This window comes from Heloderma suspectum, chromosome 4, assembly GCF_057233095.1.
Source record: "Heloderma suspectum isolate Gila_16-S chromosome 4, 16-S_ref, whole genome shotgun sequence".
Lineage (NCBI taxonomy): Eukaryota > Metazoa > Chordata > Lepidosauria > Squamata > Helodermatidae > Heloderma > Heloderma suspectum.
In genome coordinates, this window is record NC_139461.1 from 78299689 (window position 1) to 78324629 (window position 24941).

Here is a 24941-nt window from a genome sequence, read left to right on the forward strand (position 1 = left end):
CCCGGAGCTTCTTTGGGGAACCAGGCCCGTCCCGTGCGAATGAGCTTGATGCCTTCTCTATTTCCTCGAACTGGAACGATTAACTCTGAAGGGCAGCCTTGCCCACCCTGGCGCCCTCCAGATGTGTTGGACTACAACTCCCAGCGCCCCCAGCCAGCTGTCGTGCTGGCTGGGGATTGTAGCCCAACACATCTGCAGGGCGCCAGGCGGGGAAAGGCCGCTCAAGGGGGACAAGGCACCGGAGCAGCGCTGAGGGCCTTGCACGGCTGTGCCGCTGGGAGGAGCTCCGCCTTGACCACGGGTCTCCCCGGCGGCTCCCTCGGAGAGTCGCGTCTATCTGGTCAGGCCGGCGGGGAGGGGGGCGGGGGCGGGCGAGGAATGCTCCCGGCGTGCCGTCACGTGCGCGCGCGGGGAGGGGCGCGAACCATAAAAGAACAGGAGGGGCGGGGCAAAGGGGAGGGTATGGGACGCGAGCGGAGGCGCCTTTGCAGAAGGGGCCTTGGTTGGCCGAGCGGAACTGCTGCTGGCCTGGCGGCGGCGCCTGAAGCGGTGAGAGAGAGGGTGGAGAGTGAGTGAGTGTGTGTGTGTGTGTATATATATCACGCGCGCGAGGCTGGCAAGCGCAACGCGTCGCCAAAAGAGCCACGCGCGCACATGGTGGTTGGGTGGGCTGCGCGCGGAGCGTGGAGATTTTCGCTCTGAGACGATTTGCGTCGGCAACGACATATGGGATGAGAGCGTCTTCCTGGAACCGGTTAATACGGTTTCCGTCCTCCTCCTCGCCCAGGGCATGGCGCCCAGTTCAGCAGAGCAATGCTCCCCACCGCCCAAGCCAGTGTATAGTGCGGCCAGGAGCTGGCTGGCAGCGCCCGCGCGTACGCGTGGTCGAAGTGACAAGCTCGCTTTGCCGCTTGCTTAGCGGCCTCTGGGTTGTGCGTAACAGCGCAGCAGCGTGCGCTTCTGGTCCTTCTCGACGGGCGCAGAGGATCCTGAAGACTTTGCCTAGAAATGAAGAGAACACTTCTACAATTTCTCGTGCCTGAGAGGGAGAAATTTCCTTGCTAGTCGCCGGCGTCTCGTGTGACTGGCTTCATCTTTCGTGCTGAGTTTGCAGAATTTGTTCGGACCTGGTGCTTTGGGAATACTGTAAAGGGCTACAGAGGGATTGTTGAAAAGTTTAAGGGTTGTCCAACTACTTTTCTGGAACAGGAGTTCCAGAAAAACTCTTGGAACAGTGGCATAACTCAAGGAATGTAGTGGACCTTGCCCGACCGCAGCAAAAAGCTTCAGTTGCTGAACTTGTCACTGGCATAAAACAAGGCTGCAACAATCCCATTAAAAGCATGTAGTCTGCAAGCGATGCTGGGTGCTGTCATTCATGATAGTATCAGGCGCCTTTAGCTCTGTGCAAGCTTGTGCAAGCATTTGTTATTGTGCGTGTGCATACAAGCTAACTTAAAAATGCATGTGCATATAGTAAAAATGTACACTTTATTACAACTCTTATTCTACCTAAAGGCAGCGTACAGTAAAAACTATCAGCATTTCTAAGGAGACAGTGTGAAGATGAAGTTGCCACAAACACACCTGTGATGAATGTGGGAACATTTGAATGTGAGAATTAACCAAATGTGTGCTTCAAATAAAAATGCATGTCCCTTGTCCAACGACATGCATGTTATAATATCTGCATAGGACTTTTGAGTAAGATAGAAAGTAGGGATAGTTGTCAGATACAGTGTATATACTCACCAGTGTCAGTTGCTTGTTGAAATACACATACAAGAAAAGCAAAAGGCAATTTAAATGAAAATTCTTGCTAGAAGGGAACATGTTCTCCTGTAAAGCAAAATAGCTTACCTAAAGTGGTGGTGACAGACCTAGTTGCATAAAAACAGCTAAGGAAAGAGATTCCAAACTTTTCCTATTTTTGTTGCTGAAAATGTCTTGCTGCTCTGAATTTTTCTTACTGTTTAAGCTAAAGTAGTGTTGTAATTCATTGGAGTTTCTCAGGTGATTGGCTCAGAAGGAGAGCTAAGATTTTTGTCTGTTTGATTCATTACTATTAGGTTTGTTGTTTTTCAGTCGTTCAGTTGTGTCCGACTCTTCGTGACCCCATGGACCATAGCACGCCAGGCCTTCCTGTCCTGCGCTCTCTCCCGGAGCATGCTCAAGTCCATATTCACTGCATAAGTGATGCTATCTAGCCATCTCATCCTCTGCCGTCCCCTTCTCCTTTTGCCTTCAGTCTTTCTCAGCATCAGGGTCTAGTATTAGGTTATCATGTATCTAAGAACATGTTTTAAATCACACAACTACATTGACTGAACTGTCATAATTTGATGTAGATCCTATCCCAAATTGATTGAATACTATATTTGAGGTTTACAGTATCCTAACACACAATAACCTGGGGCTGTAGATCAGTGGTAGAGCACATGCTTTACATGCAGAAGGTCTCAGGTTCAATCCCTGGCAGCTCCAGGGAGGGCTGGAAAAGCTCCTGCCTGAAACCCCGGAGAGCAGCTGTCAGTCAGTTTCAGCAGTACTGGGCTTGATGAACCAATGGTCTGACAGGTTCCTTAGGCGGGTTCCTTAAAAAAAGGTTTAAATGAGACCTACATTGTTCAGATTTCCTCTCCTGAAATAATAGGGCAAATTCCACCTGAATTAAGTATACCTACCTTTATATTAGCATTTGTGTAATTATTATGGTTGTTACATGTTCTCAGTTCAGGAGAGATCTCAATTCTTCTTTGCTACCACATTATAGTTCAGTCACCATGCCACCCAACACAGTAATTCCCCAGATTTGCATACCCTTGCTTTTGGGTAATAAGTTGTTCCTTAAGTTGGGTGCTTCTAGGCATAAAGCTTCTAGCACTAACAATCAAAAGGCATTGCGCAGTTATTCTGTCCTTTCTTCCTTAACATATTTTTTACTGGTAAGAGAAAGGACAGGAGAAGCAGTGGGAAAAGATGGGAGGGCCACAAATTAAATACAGTGTTGCCTGGATCACCCATAAAATTCTGTGAATGAGGCAGGGTGTACAATAAAAGCCTTATCTGGAAGCACCAATAGAGACGTACAAAGACATAAGCACAAAAGTTTTGGTTATAGGAGATTCATGTAAGATGCCTCTTATTTAGCTTACAACAGCAGCATTCCTAGCCCCTCCTTATCTATAAATGCCAGCTCCTTAAATGTGCATTTTACAAATGGGAAGGGATATAGGTTACTTAAAAAGCTTAAGGGCACAATTCTATGCATGTTTAGACAGAAAAAAGGCCTACAACTTCCAGCATGCCCCAGCCAGCTGGAACATGCATAGGATTGCACCTTAAGATAACAAAATGCAGCTGAAAAGTTGGTACCATTCACTAGGACGAAGTTGAACTAGATTCCTACTGTTTCAGATTTGGGCTGTAGGATGCTCCAAGCAAAAGGTTAGGAGATGGATGTGAAATTTTCAGATTTCAGCAAAAATTATCTCCCTGGACTTAACTACACAGCAGATGCAATTGCTGAATAACGCAAAGGGAATTTCAGCATACTGCAGTCAGAAGAATCAGCATTTGTTGTCACCATGCCCAGCATTGAACTGCAACATTTCATGGAGTTAGGCAGATGATGAAACATCCTATAGTGATGTAAGGCAGACCCTGCAGCAGTCTTTTGACATACCCAACTTTTAGAGCTCTTTGCAATTCTGTCTGCCAGTGTTCCCTCCTCCCCCTGAAAGAGGGAAGCAACTTGTGTAGTCGCTTTTTCTCCTCCCCTTTTGGCAAATATGCTACAGTAAGGGTATAGTGTTCTTCCCACCACTTCATTATATCTCGCATCTGTGATTAGATAGCACCATGGCTGTGAACTCACTAGATACATTAGACTTGGCTAGTGCAAGTTCATGATTCAGTTCAAAAGCCAAAGCTGAATCCTCAACGTAAAGTAAATACTGTACTTTATCATGAGCAGCATAAGAAAAGGACCAGCTTTCAGGTGAATCCTAATAAAACCAATTCCTGCAGAACTCTGACCAAACAAACGGAACATATTTGTCATATATTGCAAAAGAATGACAATTGGCTATTCAATGAAATGGTTTTGAGACATTTGACTTGTTTATGAAATTGAGAAAGCAAGAATCTGTACTAAAAAGTCCCTGTTCCATTAAATCAGGGGTGCAGACCTTCAGTCCTGGGGGCCAAATTGCCCCCCTGGGGTACCCTGATGACCCCACCTCTTTCTCCTAACCACCAATCATTTGGTAATTTTCTGGGTTTTGTGCAGTTTTTCCAGCATTCAAAAGGGTTGAAATGCCTCTCCTGAGGCTTCGTTACTGGCAGTGAGAGCTTTAAGCTATAATATGCTGATATCTTTGTTATTTTGGCCCCACCCTTTTCCCCTTTGGCCCCACCCACCACTGGAATGCAGCCCCTGAGAAATTCTCCAAAATGGAATTTGGCCCTCAGGCTGAAAGAGGTTCTGCGTGCCTGGATTAAATGCAGCAGGGTTTCTGCATAAGAATACTTAGGATGAGACTGTAAGTGAATGTGTATTTGATTGTTTTCCAATTGTAGGGTATATTTGCAGAGTCCCAGTTTAGGAGACAATGACATTGTGCATTTGTGTTGACAATGTTGTTTTGTGGATTCATTTAGTCCAGACGAGCTGGCTGAAGCACCATGCACAATTTTCTGTTGGCCCACACAGACAACAGTAATAGGCATAGAGACCCATTCGGGTTGTGCAAGTTGAACAGCTGAATTCATTCTGTCATGCCGCCCAGAAAGTTTTGGGATGGGTTACTGAGAAACCATGTCTGCATTTCTCCAGGATATTTCTCATGAATTCAGTCATGCATTACAGTGCTGATCTGGGAGTGTACATGCCCCAAGGCATATTTTGAAATTAAAGGCGTTATTTAATTGGTCACATAACAGAAAGTGCATAGAGTGATAGAGTGGAAGTTACATAACTCTCATTCAGTTTCATTGGTTGTTTCCATGGTATTTTTTATTATTATTATTATTATTATTATGTAAATAATATCCCACCTTTCTGTATTTTTATACACCCAAAGCAACTCACAGAAAACTATAAAACACAATTAGGCAGCATAAAATAGAAACAGATCAAAATTTTAACAGAAGACAATACTACTAAATCCATGGAATCTCCTTTTTAAAAGTGCAAATACATATTTAACATATACATGTATAAATGGGACTAAGTCTGCAGCAGCAAGGCCAGCTTCCTTGCTTACGAAAACAAAAAATGCACAATGTCCACTCTAGAATTGGATCACATGCAACCTCACTGTGGTTAAGTCTGGTCACAGGATGTTAGCAAAATCCAATGTCTCAGCCAGTTGTTAGTTGAAAGGGAATGCTGGAGGAGCAGAACTGGAACTTTTTTTGGAGCAGGACTGGTGACATCATATGCCAGGAGTGCCAGGTTAATTGGCAGATCTTGTTCTGGCAAGTTGAATGAGGATTTCAAGCTTAACTAGTTCGTGCCAGATTAGAATATTGGAAGTCAGAGAACAAGGAAAACAATCAAGCAGAGGCTAGATGCGTCTTTCAGGTTTCCTACTTTAAGCCAGCAGTTTAAATGGTAACACTTATTTGTAAGATTGTTTGCATTTTCAGCTAAAACTTAAAAGGTTGTATTTCAGCTGGCTAAAGATCTTTTGTTAAAGTTCCATGTGTTTTACTTAAGACTGGACAGGTTCAACTTGTAAGCACCCTGACTTCAGTGACACTTACTCCCAGATAACTGTGCATAGGATTGTAGTTATGCTGATTGTAATACATTGTGTCTTCTTCTATGTACCGCTGCTGTTTGGTGTGCGTGTGGATGTGTATCCACACATTGTCATGATGAGCTCCTGCACTTCAAGACTTACCGCTGCACCACTGGTCTTGGCTAAAACATCTAATGCTAAAAACCAAACCTTAGTTCTAGTTACAAAGGAAAGGATGAAAATGCAGTGGCAATGTGTCTTTTTAAAAATGAGATTATTGTTGAGCACAGAAATTGATCAATTTACTGTCTTGTTTTTCAGTCCTTAGCTCTGCAAACCCTCGCCCTTAATGCTATGCAGTGGGGTCTCTTACCATTTAAAAGGAAAAAAAATTGAGCCATTTCCTAGACATATGGTAGTTGCAGAGCCAGCATGATCTAGATTATATAGCAACCCTGAACTCTCAAGCTTTAAAGATAAAGTAGTCAATGTGATCTATTTTAGAACAATGTATAGGAACTCTCTGATAGATCTGAAGGTCACTGGGCAAACACTGACGAAACTCCCAAAGAGTTTACCAGTCGATAGCTAGGTCCATAGAAATCCACATCTAGCTTTTAAAGAAATTCTACCATCTTGACTGCATTCTTAAGAGGCTTTACCGATTGCTCTAGTATTTATAGGTATAGTCCATTTGGGCTCAGTATCCCTTAACTTGCTACATATGTATTTTTACCCTTGCTGTATGGGTCAGTCTTGAATAAGTGACAGCAATTGCCCCTCAGAAGCTGCAGGCTTATGGGCACCCTTGTCTGCTGGGTTGGGTTGGGGTGATCCTGGCAAGTACAATAGGTTTGGGGAAAGTGCATGTCAGACCAAAGGTCCATCTTGCCCAGCAACTTGCTTCTCACAGTGGCCAGTCAGATGTTTATTTGTAAACCACCTGAGGGCATTTGCCAGTTGGGCGGTATACAAATCTAATAAATAAATACAAGCCCACTGCAGGGCATGAGGGCAACAGCCCTGCCCCACAGCAACTAGAGTTCAGTGGTATATGTCACCTTAAAGGCTTTTAAAGAAATGCTGCCATCTTGACTTTGTACTAAAGCCCATGGGTCTGTTGACTGTTTTTTGTAACAACGCCTTGCTTAAATGCTGCTAATGCAAGTAATTCTTTAGAATCAGACAGATTATTCCTTATGATGTCTCTGCTAGATCTTTTTTGAAAAGCCTGGCAGTTGGATGGTATGAACTTGTTCTGTCTTGTGATGTGTTTCTGTTACTTTAAAAAAGTAAGTGTAGTCTGCCCTTTGGCTCTTTGGAAGGATGCTGCCTGTGTAGCTGTTCTGTTGAGCATCTTGTGATTATGTGTGTCTTATCAAAAACCACTAAACAAACTTCCTGCTTAAAACTTCTGTTGTCTTGTGAATAGTCAGGAACTTTATTACACTCAACAGCATATAAATGTTACCATATTTCAATGCCTTTGTATATCTGGGACTCCACAAATAGAGGATATTATCCATTATGTATATAATATGTATTTGTGAACTTTATGCCAGTCCCAGAAAAAGTTTTCTTGTACCTTTGCTGGAAGAAATGTCTGACAGAACTTTGGCCGAGCAGATGTGTAAGGTCTGAATCTTTATGTAACTAATCAAATAGCCTTATTTGCAATGGCTGCTAAGAAGATAAGAGCAAAGAACCTAAAAACTGTTGCTGTAGATTGTGCACATGATGAACTGATCTGAGTGACTTGTTCAACCTTTTCCTTTCCATGACTTGTCTCTTTTTTGTGTTTGTGGACAAAGTGCCCCATGATATCCTGATTAGCAAACTAGGCTAGATCAAACAACTATCAGGTGGATTCACAGTTGGCTACAGAATTGGACTCAAAGAGTGCTTATCAATGGGATCTTCTCAAACTGGGGAGAGGTAACGAGAGGGGTACCGCAGGGCTCAGTCCTGGGCCCAGTGCTCTTCAACATTTTTATTAATGGCTTGGAGGAGGAGGTGCAGGGAATGCTGATCAGATTTGCAGATGACACAAAATTGGGCGGGATAGCTAATACTTTGGAAGACAGAAACAAAATTCAAAGTGATCTGGATAGACTGGAGCGCTGGGCAGAAAACAACAGAATGACATTTAACAGGGATAAATGCCAAGTTCTGCACCTAGGAAAAAGAAACCAAATGCACAGTTACAAGATGGGGGATACTTGGCTCAACCACACTACAAGCAAGAAGGATCTTGGAATTGTTGTCGATCACAAGCTGAATATGAGCCAACAATGTGATGTGGCTGCAAAAAAGGCAAATGCTATTTTGGGCTGCATTAATAGAAGCATAGCTTCCAAATCCTGTGAAGTACTAGTTCCCCTCTACTCAGCACTGGTTAGGCCTCATCTGGAGTACTGTGTCCAGTTCTGGGCACCTCATTTTCAGAAGGATGCAGACAAGCTGGAGAGGGTTCAGAGGAGGGCAACAAAGATGGTCAGGGGACTGGAAACAAAGCCCTATGAAGAGAGATGGAAAGAATGTTTAGCCTGGAGAAGAGAAGACTGAGGGGAGATATGATTGTGCTCTTCAAGTACTTGAAAGGTTGTCCCAGAGAGTAAGGCCAGGATCTCTTCTCGATCACCACAGAATGCAGGACACAGAATAATGGGCTCAAGTTACAAGGAGCCAGATTCTGGCTGAACATCAGGAAAAACTTCCTGACTGTTAGAGCAATACGACAATGACCACCTGGGGAGGTGGTGGGCTCTCCCACACTGGAGGCATTCAAGACGAGGCTGGACAGCCATCTGTCAAGGATGCTCTGACTTGGATTCCTGCATTGAGCAGGGGGTTGGACTCAATGGTCTTATAGGCCCCTTCCAACCCTACTATTCTATGATTCTATGAACCTATGGTTATATGTAATAAAATCAACTGACAATATTTCAAGATGTAGTGATGGCCTTAAAAGAGGATTAGACAAGTTCATGGAGAAGATTATCAGTGGTTACCAGCCCTGATGGCTATATGCTACCTCCGGTATCAGAGGCAGTATGCCAATGTACACCAGTTGTTGGAGAACATGTGTGGGAGGGTGCTATTGCTCTCATGTCTCAGCTGGTTGTGGGTGAACAGAAAGCTGGACTAGATGGACCCTTGGTCTGATCCAGCCTGGCTCTTCTAATGTTATAAAGTAGCAGCACTTCTAGCCCCTCATGTATTAGAAAGCCTCCCTATATAATCTAAAGAAAATAATTAAGCCAGCTATTGTGAGTACTTGTGCATTCTGTTGAACCAACGGGACATTTCTTCCAAGTAAATATGTTGCCAGTTCACTTGAAGTAACTACATAAATGTGACATGCTTACGTCTTCTGTGTTGAACACATGATGACACTCTTCCACAACTGAGAACTTTAATTAACAACCAAACAAACATGCTTAATTTAAATGGTAATCATCCTGGTCATGCTGATTCTAAATGGAATGACGAGAGTAAACCTTTCTGTGTTTCTTCAGCAAATCTAACAAGATTGTCACTCTGTAGATGATCATTTTAATAGGACAGATTGCATTTCTGATGAACTTGCAGTGGTGAAATAACAAATAGCATTTTATTAGCAATATACCAGACCAAACCCATAAAATGAAAGTATAGGCCTACTATTATTGTCGCATAGCTATTATTGTTCAGGGATAGTCCATACGATTGCATGACTGCTTGTGAATTCATTCATATAATTGCAGCTAAATACAACTGTTTTTGGCTGGACAAAGTTGGTCAAAATGTAGGGGAAACAACCAGCAAAATTATTTGAAATGGGCATTTAGATAACTGATGAGATCTATAGCACTGTGCACTGATATCCTACAAACTTGCCAGAGCATTTGAAAACCCTTGTTTCAGCTGTTCCTGAAACCTGAAGAAGTTCTCCCAGTTACTAGAATTGCTTCTGGAGAAGCACAAAACTGCTCCCTGCAAGACAAATTGGGCAAATTGTGATGTGCATGTGAAAGGACATGCAAACGGGGCTTTATAAAAACAAATTTAGCTTACCATATTAAAAATGATTCCATGCAAGTATTGGCTCGTTGCTCTTGGTTAATGCTGGTTTAGAAGAACTTGTAGTTCATGTGGCTTCCATTGTCAGGTGAAGACGACTCTGCTTGGGCAGACTTTTAATTAGTCTTGATATTTTAGCCAACTCTGATGTCTTAATTATCTGCCATGCTGTTACTGTATTCTAATTCAGTTCTTACTTTTTGTCCTACTTTTTGTCTTGCGCACCACTTCGTTTAGTGGAAAGTTGAGATACAAATTAGTCAAATAAATAAATAAAATAAAATCATATCTGTATCTTAGCAGAGATGAACACGGAAGCAGAACAACAGCTTCTCCATAATGCTAGAAATGGAAAAAGTGAAGAAGTCCAGCAACTATTGAAAACCATGGACAAAGGAGAGGTTACCTTTAATATCAACTGCAAAGGTTAGAATGGATTACCTTTCAGTCAATACCTGGGGCATTTGGAAGTGTTGATATCAAGGCTTCATTATAGATGGTCTCTTGTGCCTACAGGAATAGTCTTTGGGCACGTCTTGAATAACTACATTGGTATATAGCAAGCAGTGAATTTTGAAAATTGCAGGCCAGATATCGTATCACAGCACAATGTATGTCTTCTTAACTGTGGGAAAAGACATGTTTTAGAACAGGTGATTGAAAGGCCTCAAGACACCTGCCAGCTCTGCTTGACTGCTTGCAAAAGTATCAACTATGATTTGAAGAAATACATCGATGGATTATGATCTACTCCATCAGACAAATGCTAAGCTAACACAGCTGCTTTTAGCCTGTTTCTTCTCTTCTGTCCTCACAAATGCCTAGTTCTTGCTGAGGTGGTAAACCTATGTTTGGGCTGATTCTCTTCAGGCTGCACGTGCATGCTCACATAATTTAATGGTCCTCTCCACTTTTTTTTTATTCTTTGGATATAGAAAATTAGCTGAGGAGAAGCTTAGGCTAGAAGCTTAGGCCTCTTCGCTCACATCTATTTAGTAGTACTAGCAGTAGTAGTAGTGTTTATTAAATGTATGCATCGCTTCCCAATGCAAAAAGCAGTCTCAAAGCGACTTCAACACACAAATACAGAAGTGCATAATTAATATAACCAAACCCGCCCCACCAAGATCAATATAAACCATAATCAGCACAATAATACAAATAAGAATAAACAGCATAAAACAAAATCTAAAAACAATACAATATGAAAGGTGTTCATCCACAATACACAAGATTTCTCTTCTCCCCCACTCCCAGCAATCCTAGAATGAACGCCACAACAGCAGCCCACAACAATTAGGCCATCCCTTAATGTCCAAATGTGTGGGAAAATAAGTAAGTCTTTGCCTAGTGCTGAAAAGATGGCAGTGTCTACACCAGACGAGCTTCTTTGAGAAGAGCATTCCATAAACGAGGGACCATCTAGTTAATTAACCCTCAAGGGGTGGTGGCGCATCCCATCCACCATTATGAATATGCAACCCCCAACTGGGGGTTGCTGTGGCTGGTCATGTCATGTGCAACCCTTGCATAACTCACAGTCTATTTTAGGGTTATGCGAGGGTTGTTTAACCCTTGAATAACGCTTCCTGGCTCTGTTCACATGACACAATAAGCCAAGGCAACCACCAGTTGGGACTTGCATATTCATAATGGTGGAAAGCATATACCACGGTCCCTCAAGGGTTAATTAACCCATGATGGATTGTCGTGTCATCTGAACTGGCTCACAGCGTATCTTGACTTAAACTTCATTCCCTTTGATTTTGCTCAGTTGTTGCCTAACTTTGAGAGAGCCATCTTAAAAAGTCTTTACGAACTCCTTTTGAATTCTGGTATGCCGAATAGTCTCATGTTGGCTGTTAATGTTGAGTCCTCGCTCTTTATTCCTGTATGCTTTGCATAAAAGTATGTGAAAACACTTGATGCCCTAAGCCAAAATCCTGGAGACATACTGCTGAAGAAAAGGATTAACTCATGAAAGCAAAATAAGCATGTATCCTAAAATTCAGCACAGGCACGATTAGCATACAGAAGTACTTTTTCCTATATCATACTTCTTCACCCAAAACTACTCCTTTGTCTAGCACACAAGGTTCACATTGTATTGCTCTAACATTGGAGAAACTAAAGGCAACACATTTTTATCTTGCCCTTCTCCAAGGAGATCAAGATGGTATACAACAACCCTGAGAGGTAGGTTAAGCTGAAAGATAGTGACAGCCAATGAACTGAGTCGGGAACCCAGGTTTTCCAGGTCCTTGTTTGACACTCCAACCAATATACAAACCTTCCCCAACCTGGCGCTCTTCAGACATGTTTGACTACAACATGTTTGACTACAAATGGAAGTTGTAGTCCAACGTATCTGGGGGCACCAGGTTGGGGAAGTTTACACTGTACCAACTAGCTCTCACTTAGAGTAACAAGAACTGAATTCCTATCAGACATCACTGAGAACATGTCAAGTTGATGAGAGCCAGTGTAGTGTAGTGGTGAGAGTGATGGACTGGGAGCCGGGAGATCCGGGTTCTAGTCCCCACTTGGCCATGGAAGCTCACTGGGTGACTTTGGGCCAGTCACAGACTCTCAGCCCAACCTACCTCACAGGGTTGTTGTTGTGAGGATACAACGGTGAGGAGGAGGATAATGTAAGCTGCCTTGAGTTCCTTGCGAGAGGGAGAAAGGCGGGGTATAAATGCAATAAATAAATAAATAAATAAGGAGTATAGAGTCATGAAAGATCCTTTGCAGTTTTCTTGGACACAAGAGCTTTTGGTTGCAGGAAGGGATCTGAAGTATGGATTTGTCACATTTTACATTGTACCTTTAGGCAGAAGCAAATCTAACTTGGGCTGGACACCTCTTCATCTCGCATGCTATTTTGGGCATATCAGCGTTGTCAAGGATTTGCTGAAGGTAGAACTTTTAGCTTGTTATCTTTTAGTATATTAATATTTCTGTGAAATAAAAAGCAGCATTTTTCCCCCCAAGAGACTTCCTAGTTGAACATCCAGTATCCAAAGATAATCACTAAAGAACTTCTTTGGAAGTTCAAAAAGCTGAAATGTTAGTGTCACTGAAAGCATGAAAGCTGTTTGCAGACACTTACTCTGTGTACCTGGCAGAAGGTGGGGGAGAACTGGTTCCACCCCTTCAGCACACCCATTATCCACTTGTTGGATGTCATGCCCGCATAGGACTGATATACACTGATTTCAGTGTGTAAAGAATTCTGTCATATACTCCCAGTAATACAACAGAACTATCATATGTATGTGCACAAATGATATATATGAAGCAACATTCCAAAATCCATGTTAGTGTAATACCTTTATTAGGCCAACCAAAAGTTCACAACAAATGTTCACATGTTCAAGATCTCCGGATCTCTTCATCAGGCAAGAAATCATGAAAAGCAGGGTGTGAGGTGGGGGCTGGATTTTATATTTTCAAAAATAGAGGATCCAACATTTTTCTCTTTCTTTGTCCCAGCAGCTCCAGGGGCAGCACCAGGTTTTTCCTGTAACTATCATATTACCTACATAGCCTAATTTGAATGTCTGCAGGCCCTTCCTCCTCCATTCCATTCTGGAACTCTGAACATGCAGACCATGTGACTTCACCATCAAGGCATTTTCTTTCTCCCCTATTCCTCCACCTCCAGCCTACTTTTTGTAACATCTTGCCTGATGAAGGGATCTGGACATCTTGAATGCTTGTACATTTTTTATGATCTCTTGGTTAGTCTAGTGAAGGTATGACAGTAATGGACTTTAGAATTTTACTTATGGTCAACATGGCCACCTTGGCTGTATACAAGCAGTGCATCTTAATACTGGTAGCAACTATTGGGGAATACAAGAGACCATGTTTCAAACTGATTTAAAAGTTTATAGAGCATAAGTGACACAACTTGACTCTTGATCCAAAGAGCGCTCATTCCGTTAAAGATCTTTTTGCATTAACCCTAGTGCTCTAAAATAAGGAACACTGGTGCCAGAGTTTGAAAAATAAGTTGTTGAGTTGAAACTATTAGCCCAAGAACCATTGGCAGGAGTCAGGAATAGAATCAGGCCTCCTAACTGTAATTTTGAATTCTGTACAGCTGGGTCATTGTTAAAACCGTGTAAGCCGTTTAGTTCTGCTGCATGTGTAGTTTGTTGTGACCTCATTGTAACCCTTTTGAGAGAAAAATTAAGCTGGAGCCAATTTGAACAAACTGGATTAGAGGTGGTGATGAGGTAGCCTGACACACTGGAAATGTTACCTTCCCAAACACAGAAGGGCTCAATTTAAGACTAAATTAGTTAGCTTGGCTACCAAGACAATAGCAAATGAACATAGGAAAAAGAAATTGGTCAAACTGCTTTCCTTTTGAAAAGTTTTAATTCCAAGTGGGTGCAGCATGGAGCAAATATAGTTTTAACTATGCTGGCTAAATTCACATTTTTTTACTAATTTTTTTCTATAGTCCTCCTAAAACAGCCTCTTACTATTCCTCAACAAAACAAATTCCACGTGGAAGAAAGTCCATTGAAAGCAATAGCGTGAAAAGCCATAATCTAGACCTTCAATTAAAAATCTCTGTAGGTGCTTTGATTTGGGTAGTCCTCAACTGTTTAGAATATCAAAAGGCCCACTTACCTTAAATACGCTTTTCAAAGAAGAAAAGACTGAAATAATGTCTCCTAGTGACTGATCACTACAAGTTCTATTTTTGTAAAATATTGACCTGGATGCCAAACACCACTGAACGATCTCTCTTTCTAGGCTGGTGCTGAAGTAAATGTGCTAAATGATATGGGAGACACTCCATTGCATCGTGCAGCCTTTACTGGGCGCAAGGTAAAATGAACATGTTCTGCCTAGCATATCTAATTTAAATGCAGGGGTACACCCTTGTTCCCCATGACTTTTCCATTTATTACAGATACTTTATTTGTCAACTTTCTGATTTAAACTTTTCTTTTTGCTGTTAGCCTGCCAAAATGTGTTCTGGTTAATTACTTCACGATATTTACTTTCCAAGACAAATGTGCGGAGCAAAACTAAACCAGATAAAAGCTGAGAAGTCTCTATAAATAATGAATACTAAATTTGTCTTTCAGGAGGTGGTTATGCTGCTTTTGGAATATGAGGCTGATACTTCCATTGTTAACGGGAATGGGCAAACCGCAAAAGATGTTACACATGATAAAGAAATAAGAGAGATGCTGGAAGGTATCCATTCTATACCATCTGTGTACTTTAGATAATTGGAACTGAAGTTCCAGGAAAGGTGCTTTACAGCTGCAGTTTCTAGCTGGGTTTCATCATTCAGTATGAAAAGTGGTAATCTCTCATCCTTATATAATATTTTACCAAGATGACTAAGCACTTCTCACTGACAGAGGCTGCTTGAAACCATGTCTGCATTGAAGATATGTGTAGCATGATCTCTCTAACACCAGAAATCCGTTGATGACATGGAGAAAACTCCTTGGCAGGGGCCGCTCCACATGGCAAACCTCTGTGTGCCAGCAGTTTGCCATGCAGGTGTACCTTCCGGTGGCTTCCCTGCTTCTGCTTGTTTTGTATGAAATGAATCCAAATTTTATTTTCAGTGGCAAAAAACCACTCGCACAGTGACTTTAGAAAGCATGTGAATGCAAAACAGCAATGTCTGCATCTGTGGTTAACCTAATAATCTTGACTCTTTACTATCTCATGATACATAAGGAACATAGGCCTGATTTAACCATGAAACTGGATGTGCAAGAAAAATGTAACCATGTGGTGTTCCATGGAGCCAGCATCTCATTTAAATCAGGTTGCTGTGTTACATGTTCATCAGTGGCACACTGGGGATCTGTGGCTCAGGTGGGTGCTCTATTGTCACAGTGAAGCAGGCGCAGCAGCTGAAAGTGTGTGTGGGGGATAGGCTATAGGGCACCCACAAAAAAACCTCTGCATTACGTCATATGGTACACACTTGAAACTTACACCATTTTGTGTAGAAATGTGTGTGTCATTGTCTCTCGAGCTGTTGTGGAGGTTCTCCCACGCTTCCAGAGCAGCTTTTCAGGAAGCACAGGGAGCTGCAGGGAGAAGGAGGAATTGTGAAGATAGTCTCCACACCCCCTTCCTTCAGCGTGAGTAGAACTCTCCTAACCACTACTTCTGGATCCAACTCAATGAACTCAAGCAAACTAATCATACTATAACATATAGCTGATGTATGACACATAGTAAACTGAATAAGTTTAATTGTTATTACATTATTATATAAATATTATATTATATAAATTATTATGAAATTAAAAGACACTTGCTCCTTGGGAGGAAAGCTATGGCAAACCTAGACAACATAATAAGAAGCAGAGACATCACCTTGCTGACAAAGGTCCGTATAATCAAAGCTATGGTTTTCCCAGTAGTAACGTATGGCTGTGAGAGCTGGACTATAAGGAAGGCTGAGCACCCAAGAATTGATGCTTTCGAACTGTGGTGCTGGAGAAGACTCTTACGAGTCCCCTGGACTGCAAGGTCAAATCAGTCCATCCTAAAGGAAATAAACCCTGACTGCTCATTGGAAGGACAGATACTGAAGCTGAAGCTCCAATATTTTGGCCACCTAATGAGAAGAGAAAACTCTCTGGAAAAGACCCTGATGCTGGGAAAGACTGAAGGCAAAAGGAGAAGGGGACGGCAGAGGATGAGATGGCTAGATAGCATCACTGATGCAATGAATATGGACTTGAGCACGCTCCGGGAGAGAGCACAGGACAGGAAGGCCTGGTGTGCTATGGTCCATGGGGTCACGAAGAGTCAGACACAACTGAACGACTGAACAACAACAAAACTTAATAAAATCCATTGAGCTTCAAAAATAGTCTTTGCTCTCCATGTTGAACATAGAGACTGTTTTTTTCTCTTGTGCATGTCTTATGCCCCACCTAGTGGTCAAAGGCAAAATCGCTGCTCCAGTTAAGTCTTTTAACTTGGGTGCCTCTCCAGGATCCCCCCAAAACAGTGATTACATCAGATGCCAGCCTTTCTGGTTTGGGAGCTCTGTGCAAGGGGAGGATGGTTCAAGGAACCTGGTCCTCAAGGGAGTCGTGGCTTCCTGTCAACCTACTAGAACTCCAGGTGACCAGGCTAGCGGTTCAACACTTCATGCAAGTACTTTCTCTCAGATGGGTCTTCATCCAGGCAGACAAAGTCACAGCCAAAGGCACACATCAGCCATCAGGGAGAAATCAAATCTCCAGACCTCTAGGCAGAGGCAGGCTCCCTCTTTCTTTGGGCAGAACATCACCTAGAATCCCTCTGTGGAATACCTAAGCAGATACTCAGGCTGACTGGCTAAGCAGGAAATGGCTAAACCAAGGAGAATGGATGCTTCACCCAGAAGTCTTTGAAGAGATAGTCTCCTGTTTCATGAGAGTCCAGGTGTTCCTGTTTGCATCAGAAGGCAATCAGTAGGTTAGAATCATAGAATAGTAGGGTTGGAAGGGGCCTACAAGGCCATCGAGTCCAGCCCCCTGCTCAATGCAGGAATCCAAGTCAGAGCATCCCTGACAGATGGCTGTCCAGCCTCGTCTTGAATGCCTCCAGTGTGGGAGAGCCCACCACCTCCCTAGGTCATTGGTTCCATTGTCGTATTGCTCTAACAGTCAAGATGTTTTTCCTGATGTTCAGCCGGAATCTGGCTTCCTATAACTTGAGCCCATTATTCCATGTCCTGCACTCTGGGATGATCAAGAAGAGATCCTTGCCTTCCTCTCTGGGACAACCTTTCAAGTACTTGAAGAGCGCTATCATTATCTCCCCTCAGTCTTCTCAAGGCTAAACATGCCCAGTTCTTTCAGTCTCTCTTCACAGGGCTTTGTTTCCAGATGGTTCTTCTCCCATTATGCATCTCCAGCAGCAGAGATGAGCAATGCCCTGAGGGATGTCCATGGTTGACTGGGCTTCTTTATGCTTTTCCACTGCTCCCTCTTCTCTCCAGGGTTCTGTGGAGGTGAAGGAAGAAAAGATGAGACTCATTCTAGTAGCTTCCTTTGTGGCCACAAAGACCCAGGTTTCCCAACCTGATTGATCTAGTAGCAGATTGATCTTCCTTGGCCCCTCTCCCTGCAGGACAACCTGTTACCTCAAGGCCATCTCCTCCACCAAAACCCTGTGTGGCTTCAGTTAACTTGTCTGGAAATCAAACAAAAACGTTTTGCCAAAGCAGGCCTCTCCCCCACAGTAATCGAGATTATATTGGCCTCTTGGAGACCATCTACCCTCAGGATTTACCAGAGTATGTGGAAGATATTCTCCACTTGATGTACTAGGAAAAGGATTTGGGTCTCAAAAAGACAGTCTCAGACCTTTTAGCATTTCTGCAAGATGGTTTGGCTATGGATCTCAAGCCTAATGTGCTTAAGCATCAGGCTTTCATGCTATCTACTGTTCTATCAAAAAACCCAGATAGGTCCATGGGCTCTCATCCTTTTTTTAAACAGTTCCTGTGCAGAGCTTTTTCAAAGTCACCTCCAGTTCAACATCGTTTCCCTTCCTGGCATCTCCATAAAGTACTTTCAGGACTTCAGATGCCACCCTTCGAGCCCCGGAAATCAGTATCTCTCTGACTGCTCTCTTTCAAGGTTTTATTCTTGGTGGCTGTAACATCAGCCAGAAGGATCTCGGAACTTAATGCCCACACTGTGGATAAACACCTATGTGTATTCCATAAAGATAGAGTGGTGCTCCATCCTAACCCCTTTTTTCCATCCTAAAGTTCTGTTTCCTTTTCATTGTCAACAAGAGCTAAATCTTCCCACTTTTTGTCCTTCCCTTGTGCACCCCTCAGAAAAGAAATGGCATTCCCTTGTTGTCAGGAGGGCCCTGAAGGCCTATATCAGCAGAACCAAAACTTTTCAGCAGTCATATTCCCTGTTTGTTTCATTCCATCCAGCTTCCTTGGGATGGAAGGTTTCTAATGCCGCTCTGAGTAGGTGGCTAAAGGTGTGTATTTCCCTAGCCCATTCCTTCCTGAAGATGTCTCCACCTACCCAAATTTTTGCCCATTCTACCAGAGCAGCTGCAACATTGGCAGCTTTTTTCTTCAGTGCTCTGCTGCATTGATTTGTAGGGCAGCTACATGAGCAAATCCTAGCACATTTGTTAAACATTACAAGATTGATGTATATGCCTCTGCAGAAGCGGCCTTTTGGAAGGCGTGTCTTGCAACACGTCCTTCCCAGTCATTAAGGAGCTACTACATGGGTCAGGCTTTGGTACGTCCCACCTGATGTACTGTTTACATGCACAAGAGAAAATACCATTGGTCACTTACCCATAAAAGGGATTTTTTTGTGCATGTAAAACCGTACATCAGGGCCACACCCTAGATTCAGATTCTGTTATGGCTGTTCCTGCTGGAGGTGATTAATTTTCTTTTTTTGTCGCACTTGGTTTCTTTCTAAGCCCTGTCTGCAGTGAGTGCGAGATGTCCTGTTTTTCTTGTTTGTGTTTCGCTGTTCTCACTGATTCTAGTACTTCCTCAGCTTGTCATTGGAAACTGAGCTTCAAAGGCAGGAAAGACAGTTAAAAGACTTAATTGGAGCAGCAATTTTGCCTTTGACCACTAGGTGGTGCATAAGACCCACCTGATGTACTGTTTTACATGCACAAAGTAATCCCTTTTATGGGTAAGTGACCAACATTCTTATTTGTGATATAGTGTCTTGTAAAACTCACAACAGGTACACTTGAATATGTTACAAATCTTCATTTTCATCACAATCACCCTCAGAGTTACCCATCTCCAATCGCTCCTCCTCTTACTTCTCATGTCTGCTCTAAGAAAAATGGTGGGAGCCTGCTTTATCGCACTTATAATCTCCCTTCAGACTTTTACACTGAATGTGCGCACGTCTCTGGGAACGGGGACAGTGGAGGTATGGGGCTTGCACACAGGGCCCTGCTACGTTCCTCACAGTGAATGCCTGAAGAGGTCTAATAGCCAAAGCACACTATGATTTTGATGCTTGCATAAATTGTGGGGATGGAATATTTTTAATCATCCAGGGAAATTAGAGGTGTGTTCCACATTCTTCTTATTCTTTGATATGACTCTGTATGCAGGCCACTGGTATCAAACGCACATTACCTTCTTGTGTGCAAGGATATGTATATTTCAGTCATCTCCACCAGGTAGCTTCAGCAGCTTCTATAGCATCTTAATGTTATGCATTCATTACCATGCAATGTATATTTCTTACGTAGCTTTTGTTATTTATATCCAGTTTGTGGAAACTGTGATTTCATTACCTAAGCATTTGCTAATATAGATGTCAGTTTTCACATGATAGAATGCTCCTGCACAGCGCGCGCGCGCGCACACACACACACACAAAAGGGTTCCATGTGCAGGGAAGAAAACTAGACTAAGCTAGGATAGTTTGTGAGTACTAATGTTCTTCTCATAGACACTTGTGCTTACAAAAGCTTCCACAGGTTTTAAAAAATGAGAAACAAACACACAATTTTATTTTATATCTCACCTTTCCAAAAAGTTCAATGCAGCTAATAAACCAAGAAATACAGTAAGACGTTACTTACAAGAAGAAACAGAGCAGCAAAACCAGAAAGATAAAATCAACAGTAAAAATCTGTCACCCAAAGTTCATGAAAATCACTAACTTAAGGCCTTCCTAAAATGGAATGTTTTCACACTCCGGCAGCAAATCTATGGAATCTGCTGCCGCAATATTGGTGGCATTGGTCACTAGCTTAGATGATACTAAAGGAGGACTGGAGAAATTCATTGCAGAGGAGAGGTCTGTCAATGGCTATTAGCCATGATAGCCAAATCGAACCTCCATATTCCTCTGATGACCAATTGCTAGGAGACAAACAGAAGGGAATAGCAGTTGCCATCGTGTCCCATGTATGGTTCTCAGAAGCATCTGGCAGGCCATTGTCCAAAACACAGTGTTGCACTAGATGGATACTGGTCTGATCCAGTAGGGCCGCTTACCTTGGTTGGTCTGTCTTCAGCAACTGCAGCCAAATTTTGTTATGGTTCTCTCTACTAGTTCCCTGTTGAGAAGAGGCCCTTGTTACACACATCATAGTCTTAGATACAGTACCACCTGTAATAAATAGGGCTTGCAGCATTGCCTGCTGGGATGGGTAGTACAATAGGAGAGGAAACAGGGAAAGGGAAGAAAAGAGAACTGCCTGGGCCTAGATGAGGTGAGCAAATGTGTCTTTTGTGTAAAAAAGGGGGTCTGGGGAAAGCTCTCCTAAAATATAAAATCTTCCAGTATGTTATTTGTTAAGACACATTCTCATACAAAATAGCATTGGTTTCAACCATTTTCCTTATGATGTAGTCAGAAGATATTTGACATGGAAGCACTTTGGGGACAGCTGGAGAAAGCTCCACTAACACTGTTAGATTTTATATTGTGTGATAGGACGCCTTTCTGCACAAAGCAGCAGAAGTTTAAAGCATATACTGTATGGGGTAACTCAGAGATTTTTTGCAGGGTACCCTATACATAAAGTTCCCGAGTTGCTTAAAAAGACTCACATTTCTTGACTGTGTACACACAAGCATTTCTTGAATACACATACAACAACAGTTTATTGTATCTTAGCAATTTGCTATTATACACAGTTACAGGAGAAAAAAGATCATTATACAATTTAAAACTACTAATAGACCCTCAAAAATTGAATAATTTTCCTTACAGCCTTTAAACTTTGTAACGTGCATCTGTAAAACGCTGACAAGAAATTTAGATGTTCCGAATGATTCATATTTGTCAGCATTAGACAATAGAAAGCAAATCTTTACAAGAGATGACCTTCCATTCAATTATTTTAACAATGGATGAGTATATTTGGTTCTAAGATCATTATAGATAGAGCATTCTAGAAGTACATGAATAATATCTTTGACTGATACAGAATTGCAACCACATATTCTGTTCTTCTTAGGAACCCCTTTATGCTGACCCACCCAATCTGCCAAAGGAAGAACATTTAATCTTGCCCGAGTAAAGGCTACCCTCATTTTAATGTTTGGTAGATCTACCAAGCATTTTAGGAGACCTAGGTATGAAGGAATAAAGGAGGCATAGAAGTTGTTAGATTGACAAACCTTAATCCCAGCCACCTGAGATTGCATCTCAGTGCCCTTAAGACTTTAAAGCAATATTACATTAGCTCTATCATATCCTTGGATTAAAAGAAAGGTGGTAGAGAATCCCTACCTCATGACAGCAGGTTGCATTTTTTGCTTCCATGAGTTTGGGCCCATCTCTTCCAATACCATCAGAATAAATTCTAATACCTGCTTAAAGATGATTTTTAATCATATACACATACAGGAGCCTATATATTAAGATTGTGTTGCTTATGCAGAGGACTAAGCCATCACAACCTCTTGGACTACTAGATATATCAAATTCAAAGAAAGTCCATATTTTGTGGCAAGAAATATTTGAGGTTATTCAATGTGTATTATTTTTGCCACAAAATATAGACTTTATCTAAATTCTATATACCTAATAGTCCAGCTCATGAAAGGTTAGGTCTCTGCATGAGTAATGCAATTACTAACTGTTCCAATAGATAGTCTTTTGTATGTGTATTCAAGAAGTGTGTGTGTGGGGGGGGGGGGCATATTCAAGAAATGTGAGTCTTATTAAACTTTCCTGCTATAGGGCACCCTACAAGAAACCCCTGAATTACATCATACAGTACATGCTTTAAACCTCTGCAATTTTATGTTATTTATTTATTTACAATATTTATATACTGCTCCACATCAGAAGATTTTGGAGCGGTGAACAACACAGTAAAAGAATAAAACAGCAGGTTAAAAGAGTTAACACTTTTTTAAAAAGACAAACCCCAATAAAGTGGAATTTAACAAACCACGGCTGGTCATGCAAGGAAGGCCTCTTGAAATAACAGCGTCTTCAGGAGGCACTGGAAGGAACACAATGTTGGCGCCTGCCTGACCTCTAAAGGCAGGGAATTCCACAGAAAGGGGACTACCACACTGAAGGCTCTTTTCCTGGTGGACTCCAACTGGGCCACAGGTCCATGTGGAACCACCAGGAACATGCCGTCTGATGACCTCAGTGACCGGGCAGGTGGGTAAAGAAGGAGGCGCTGTCTCAGGTATCCTGGTCCCAAGTTGTTTAGGGCTTTCTACACTAGTAGAAATATATCCTGTCGCACAATATAAAACCTAACACAATTTTAGTAATTATAGCATAATCTCAGAACTGTAATGCAGTGTCTAACTGATGGCTGAGAACTTGAGAGTAGATATTTGTTCTCTTACTACTCAGTATTGCAGCATACACTTAATACTATTTTGCAGGTTACCGATGGTAGGAATTGCTGAGTTTTGCATTTTTTTGTTTTGGAATTTCAGTTGTCCTTAACTTCAAACTTAAATAGATTTTGTTGGGATTTGCCATTGAATTTCTCTGTAAGCAGTGCTAGATGCTACTGACGCAAGTAAACATTATAATCAAGTATTTCAAGCTGAACATTATGGCTGTATGGGCATGGTGGTGTTGGTGGGGATAATTTGCATATATTTGATTACATATAAACCTGTTTCCTTGGCCATCATATAGGCATGAAAGCAGGGCCAGCTCAGGCTGCTTGCCCAGATAACCAAAATTGCAATGGGATCTCTGCATGAGACTTTCCGGACCCTGCCAACTAGTCCTTTTAACTGATAATGCTGGGGACTGAATCTGGGGCTTTATGTATGTGAAATATGTACTCTACCACTGAGCTGGTCTATATTGTTCGGGAGATTAACAAGCTTCAAGCATAGGGAAGAGTAAATCTGTTACCTGCTGCTCGGGGTGGGGAAGGGGACCCCAAAAACTGATTGTCATTTTGTTGGAATCTAGCAGTAAAAGAAACTTTCCTTTGGGAGGATGTTATTTTAATTAATTATTTATACTTAGCTGTGGAAAGGACTCAAGAAAGAAAACTTGAGGAACTCCTCCTAGGAGCTGCACGAGAAGGAGAGACTGGAAAACTCACAGCACTGGTATACACAATATTACCATTATTTTTTAGAGCCATAATGCTAAATATTAGTTGACTAAATCAAAATAGATGAGATACGTGGGGAAGGCAGATCCCAGCTGGTGGAATGACAAGGAGGTTAAGATCCTTGTCTCCTAATCCAGATCGGCTGCCCATTTTGTCTCAGGAAAGATAACTAATGAAGTTTTGTGTGCGTAATAAATGTTTCAATCACTCTCTCTAGTTAAACAGGTCAAACCCTCCTGACATCAGCTGCACTGATCAGATGGGCAATACACCATTACATTGTGCAGCATATCGTGCCCACAAGCACTGTGCTTTGAAGCTCCTAAAATGTGGAGCAGACGCTAAAATAAAGAATAAAAATGGTATGTAATACAGCTTTATTTAATGAGTTCAAGTGTCCCCTTTCCCCTGAAAAGCAAAGCGAATGTGCAAACTGCAAACATATATATTATCCAGTTGGGTCTACTACAATACTGTCCTTAGTAGCGCAGAGTCTGTAATTAATTGGCTTTGAATTACAAAACTTTAATCTAGGCTTAAGTTGCCAGAAAATAACTGCCAGATGTTGATGAAAATAAATACCCTCTAATCCTGTTGTAGTTCTTACAGAGCCCATATGCTTAATCAGTTCTGCCAGATACATTTTGATCTTGCTGAAAGTACTACTGTTGCTTATCTTCCTTTTCTTTTTTTTAAAGGAGGGAGCCTATGTGTTTCTGACATTAAAAAATGGGTGTGGCTATACTGGTAGAATATTTTGGAATCATCCTAAAGGGAGACCTAGGGTAAACACCTGTTGAAAAATGTCTGCAACCAAGAGAGCAGCCTATGCTTTTCTTAAAGAGCCAGGCTTATCTGTGAAACACATCTATTATTACTGTAGTCCCCATTTTGATTCTGGTTCAGATCTACCGAAATAAATTTATCTCCTCTGTTGAACAGGTCAAACACCCCTTGCTTTAGCCCAAGGTGCAGAAATGAAACAAATACTTGAAGGGGGCACTGGGAAGGTGGGTACAACAGATTATGTATTAAAATTGCTATTAACATGGATTGGCT

The 24941-nt window shown here is 42.0% G+C and overlaps 1 protein-coding gene across 5 annotated transcripts in view; it reads left to right on the top strand.

Annotated features, from left to right (window-relative positions):
* The first annotated feature begins 456 nt into the window (after positions 1-456).
* Positions 457-24941, top strand: part of OSBPL1A (oxysterol binding protein like 1A) — a 93855-nt gene continuing 69370 nt past the window's right edge. For 2 of the 5 annotated variants that reach the window (XM_084849683.1, XM_084849684.1), the window contains exons 1-8: positions 457-568; positions 10110-10235; positions 12643-12728; positions 14583-14657; positions 14921-15032; positions 23792-23877; positions 24100-24244; positions 24825-24892. In XM_084849683.1, the coding sequence (XP_084705809.1) occupies positions 463-568; positions 10110-10235; positions 12643-12728; positions 14583-14657; positions 14921-15032; positions 23792-23877; positions 24100-24244; positions 24825-24892 (804 nt within the window). In that variant the 5' untranslated portion in view covers positions 457-462. The remainder of the gene's footprint in view (positions 569-10109; positions 10236-12642; positions 12729-14582; positions 14658-14920; positions 15033-23791; positions 23878-24099; positions 24245-24824; positions 24893-24941) is intronic. The other 3 variants (XM_084849687.1, XM_084849685.1, XM_084849688.1) reach the window with 3 other exon arrangements.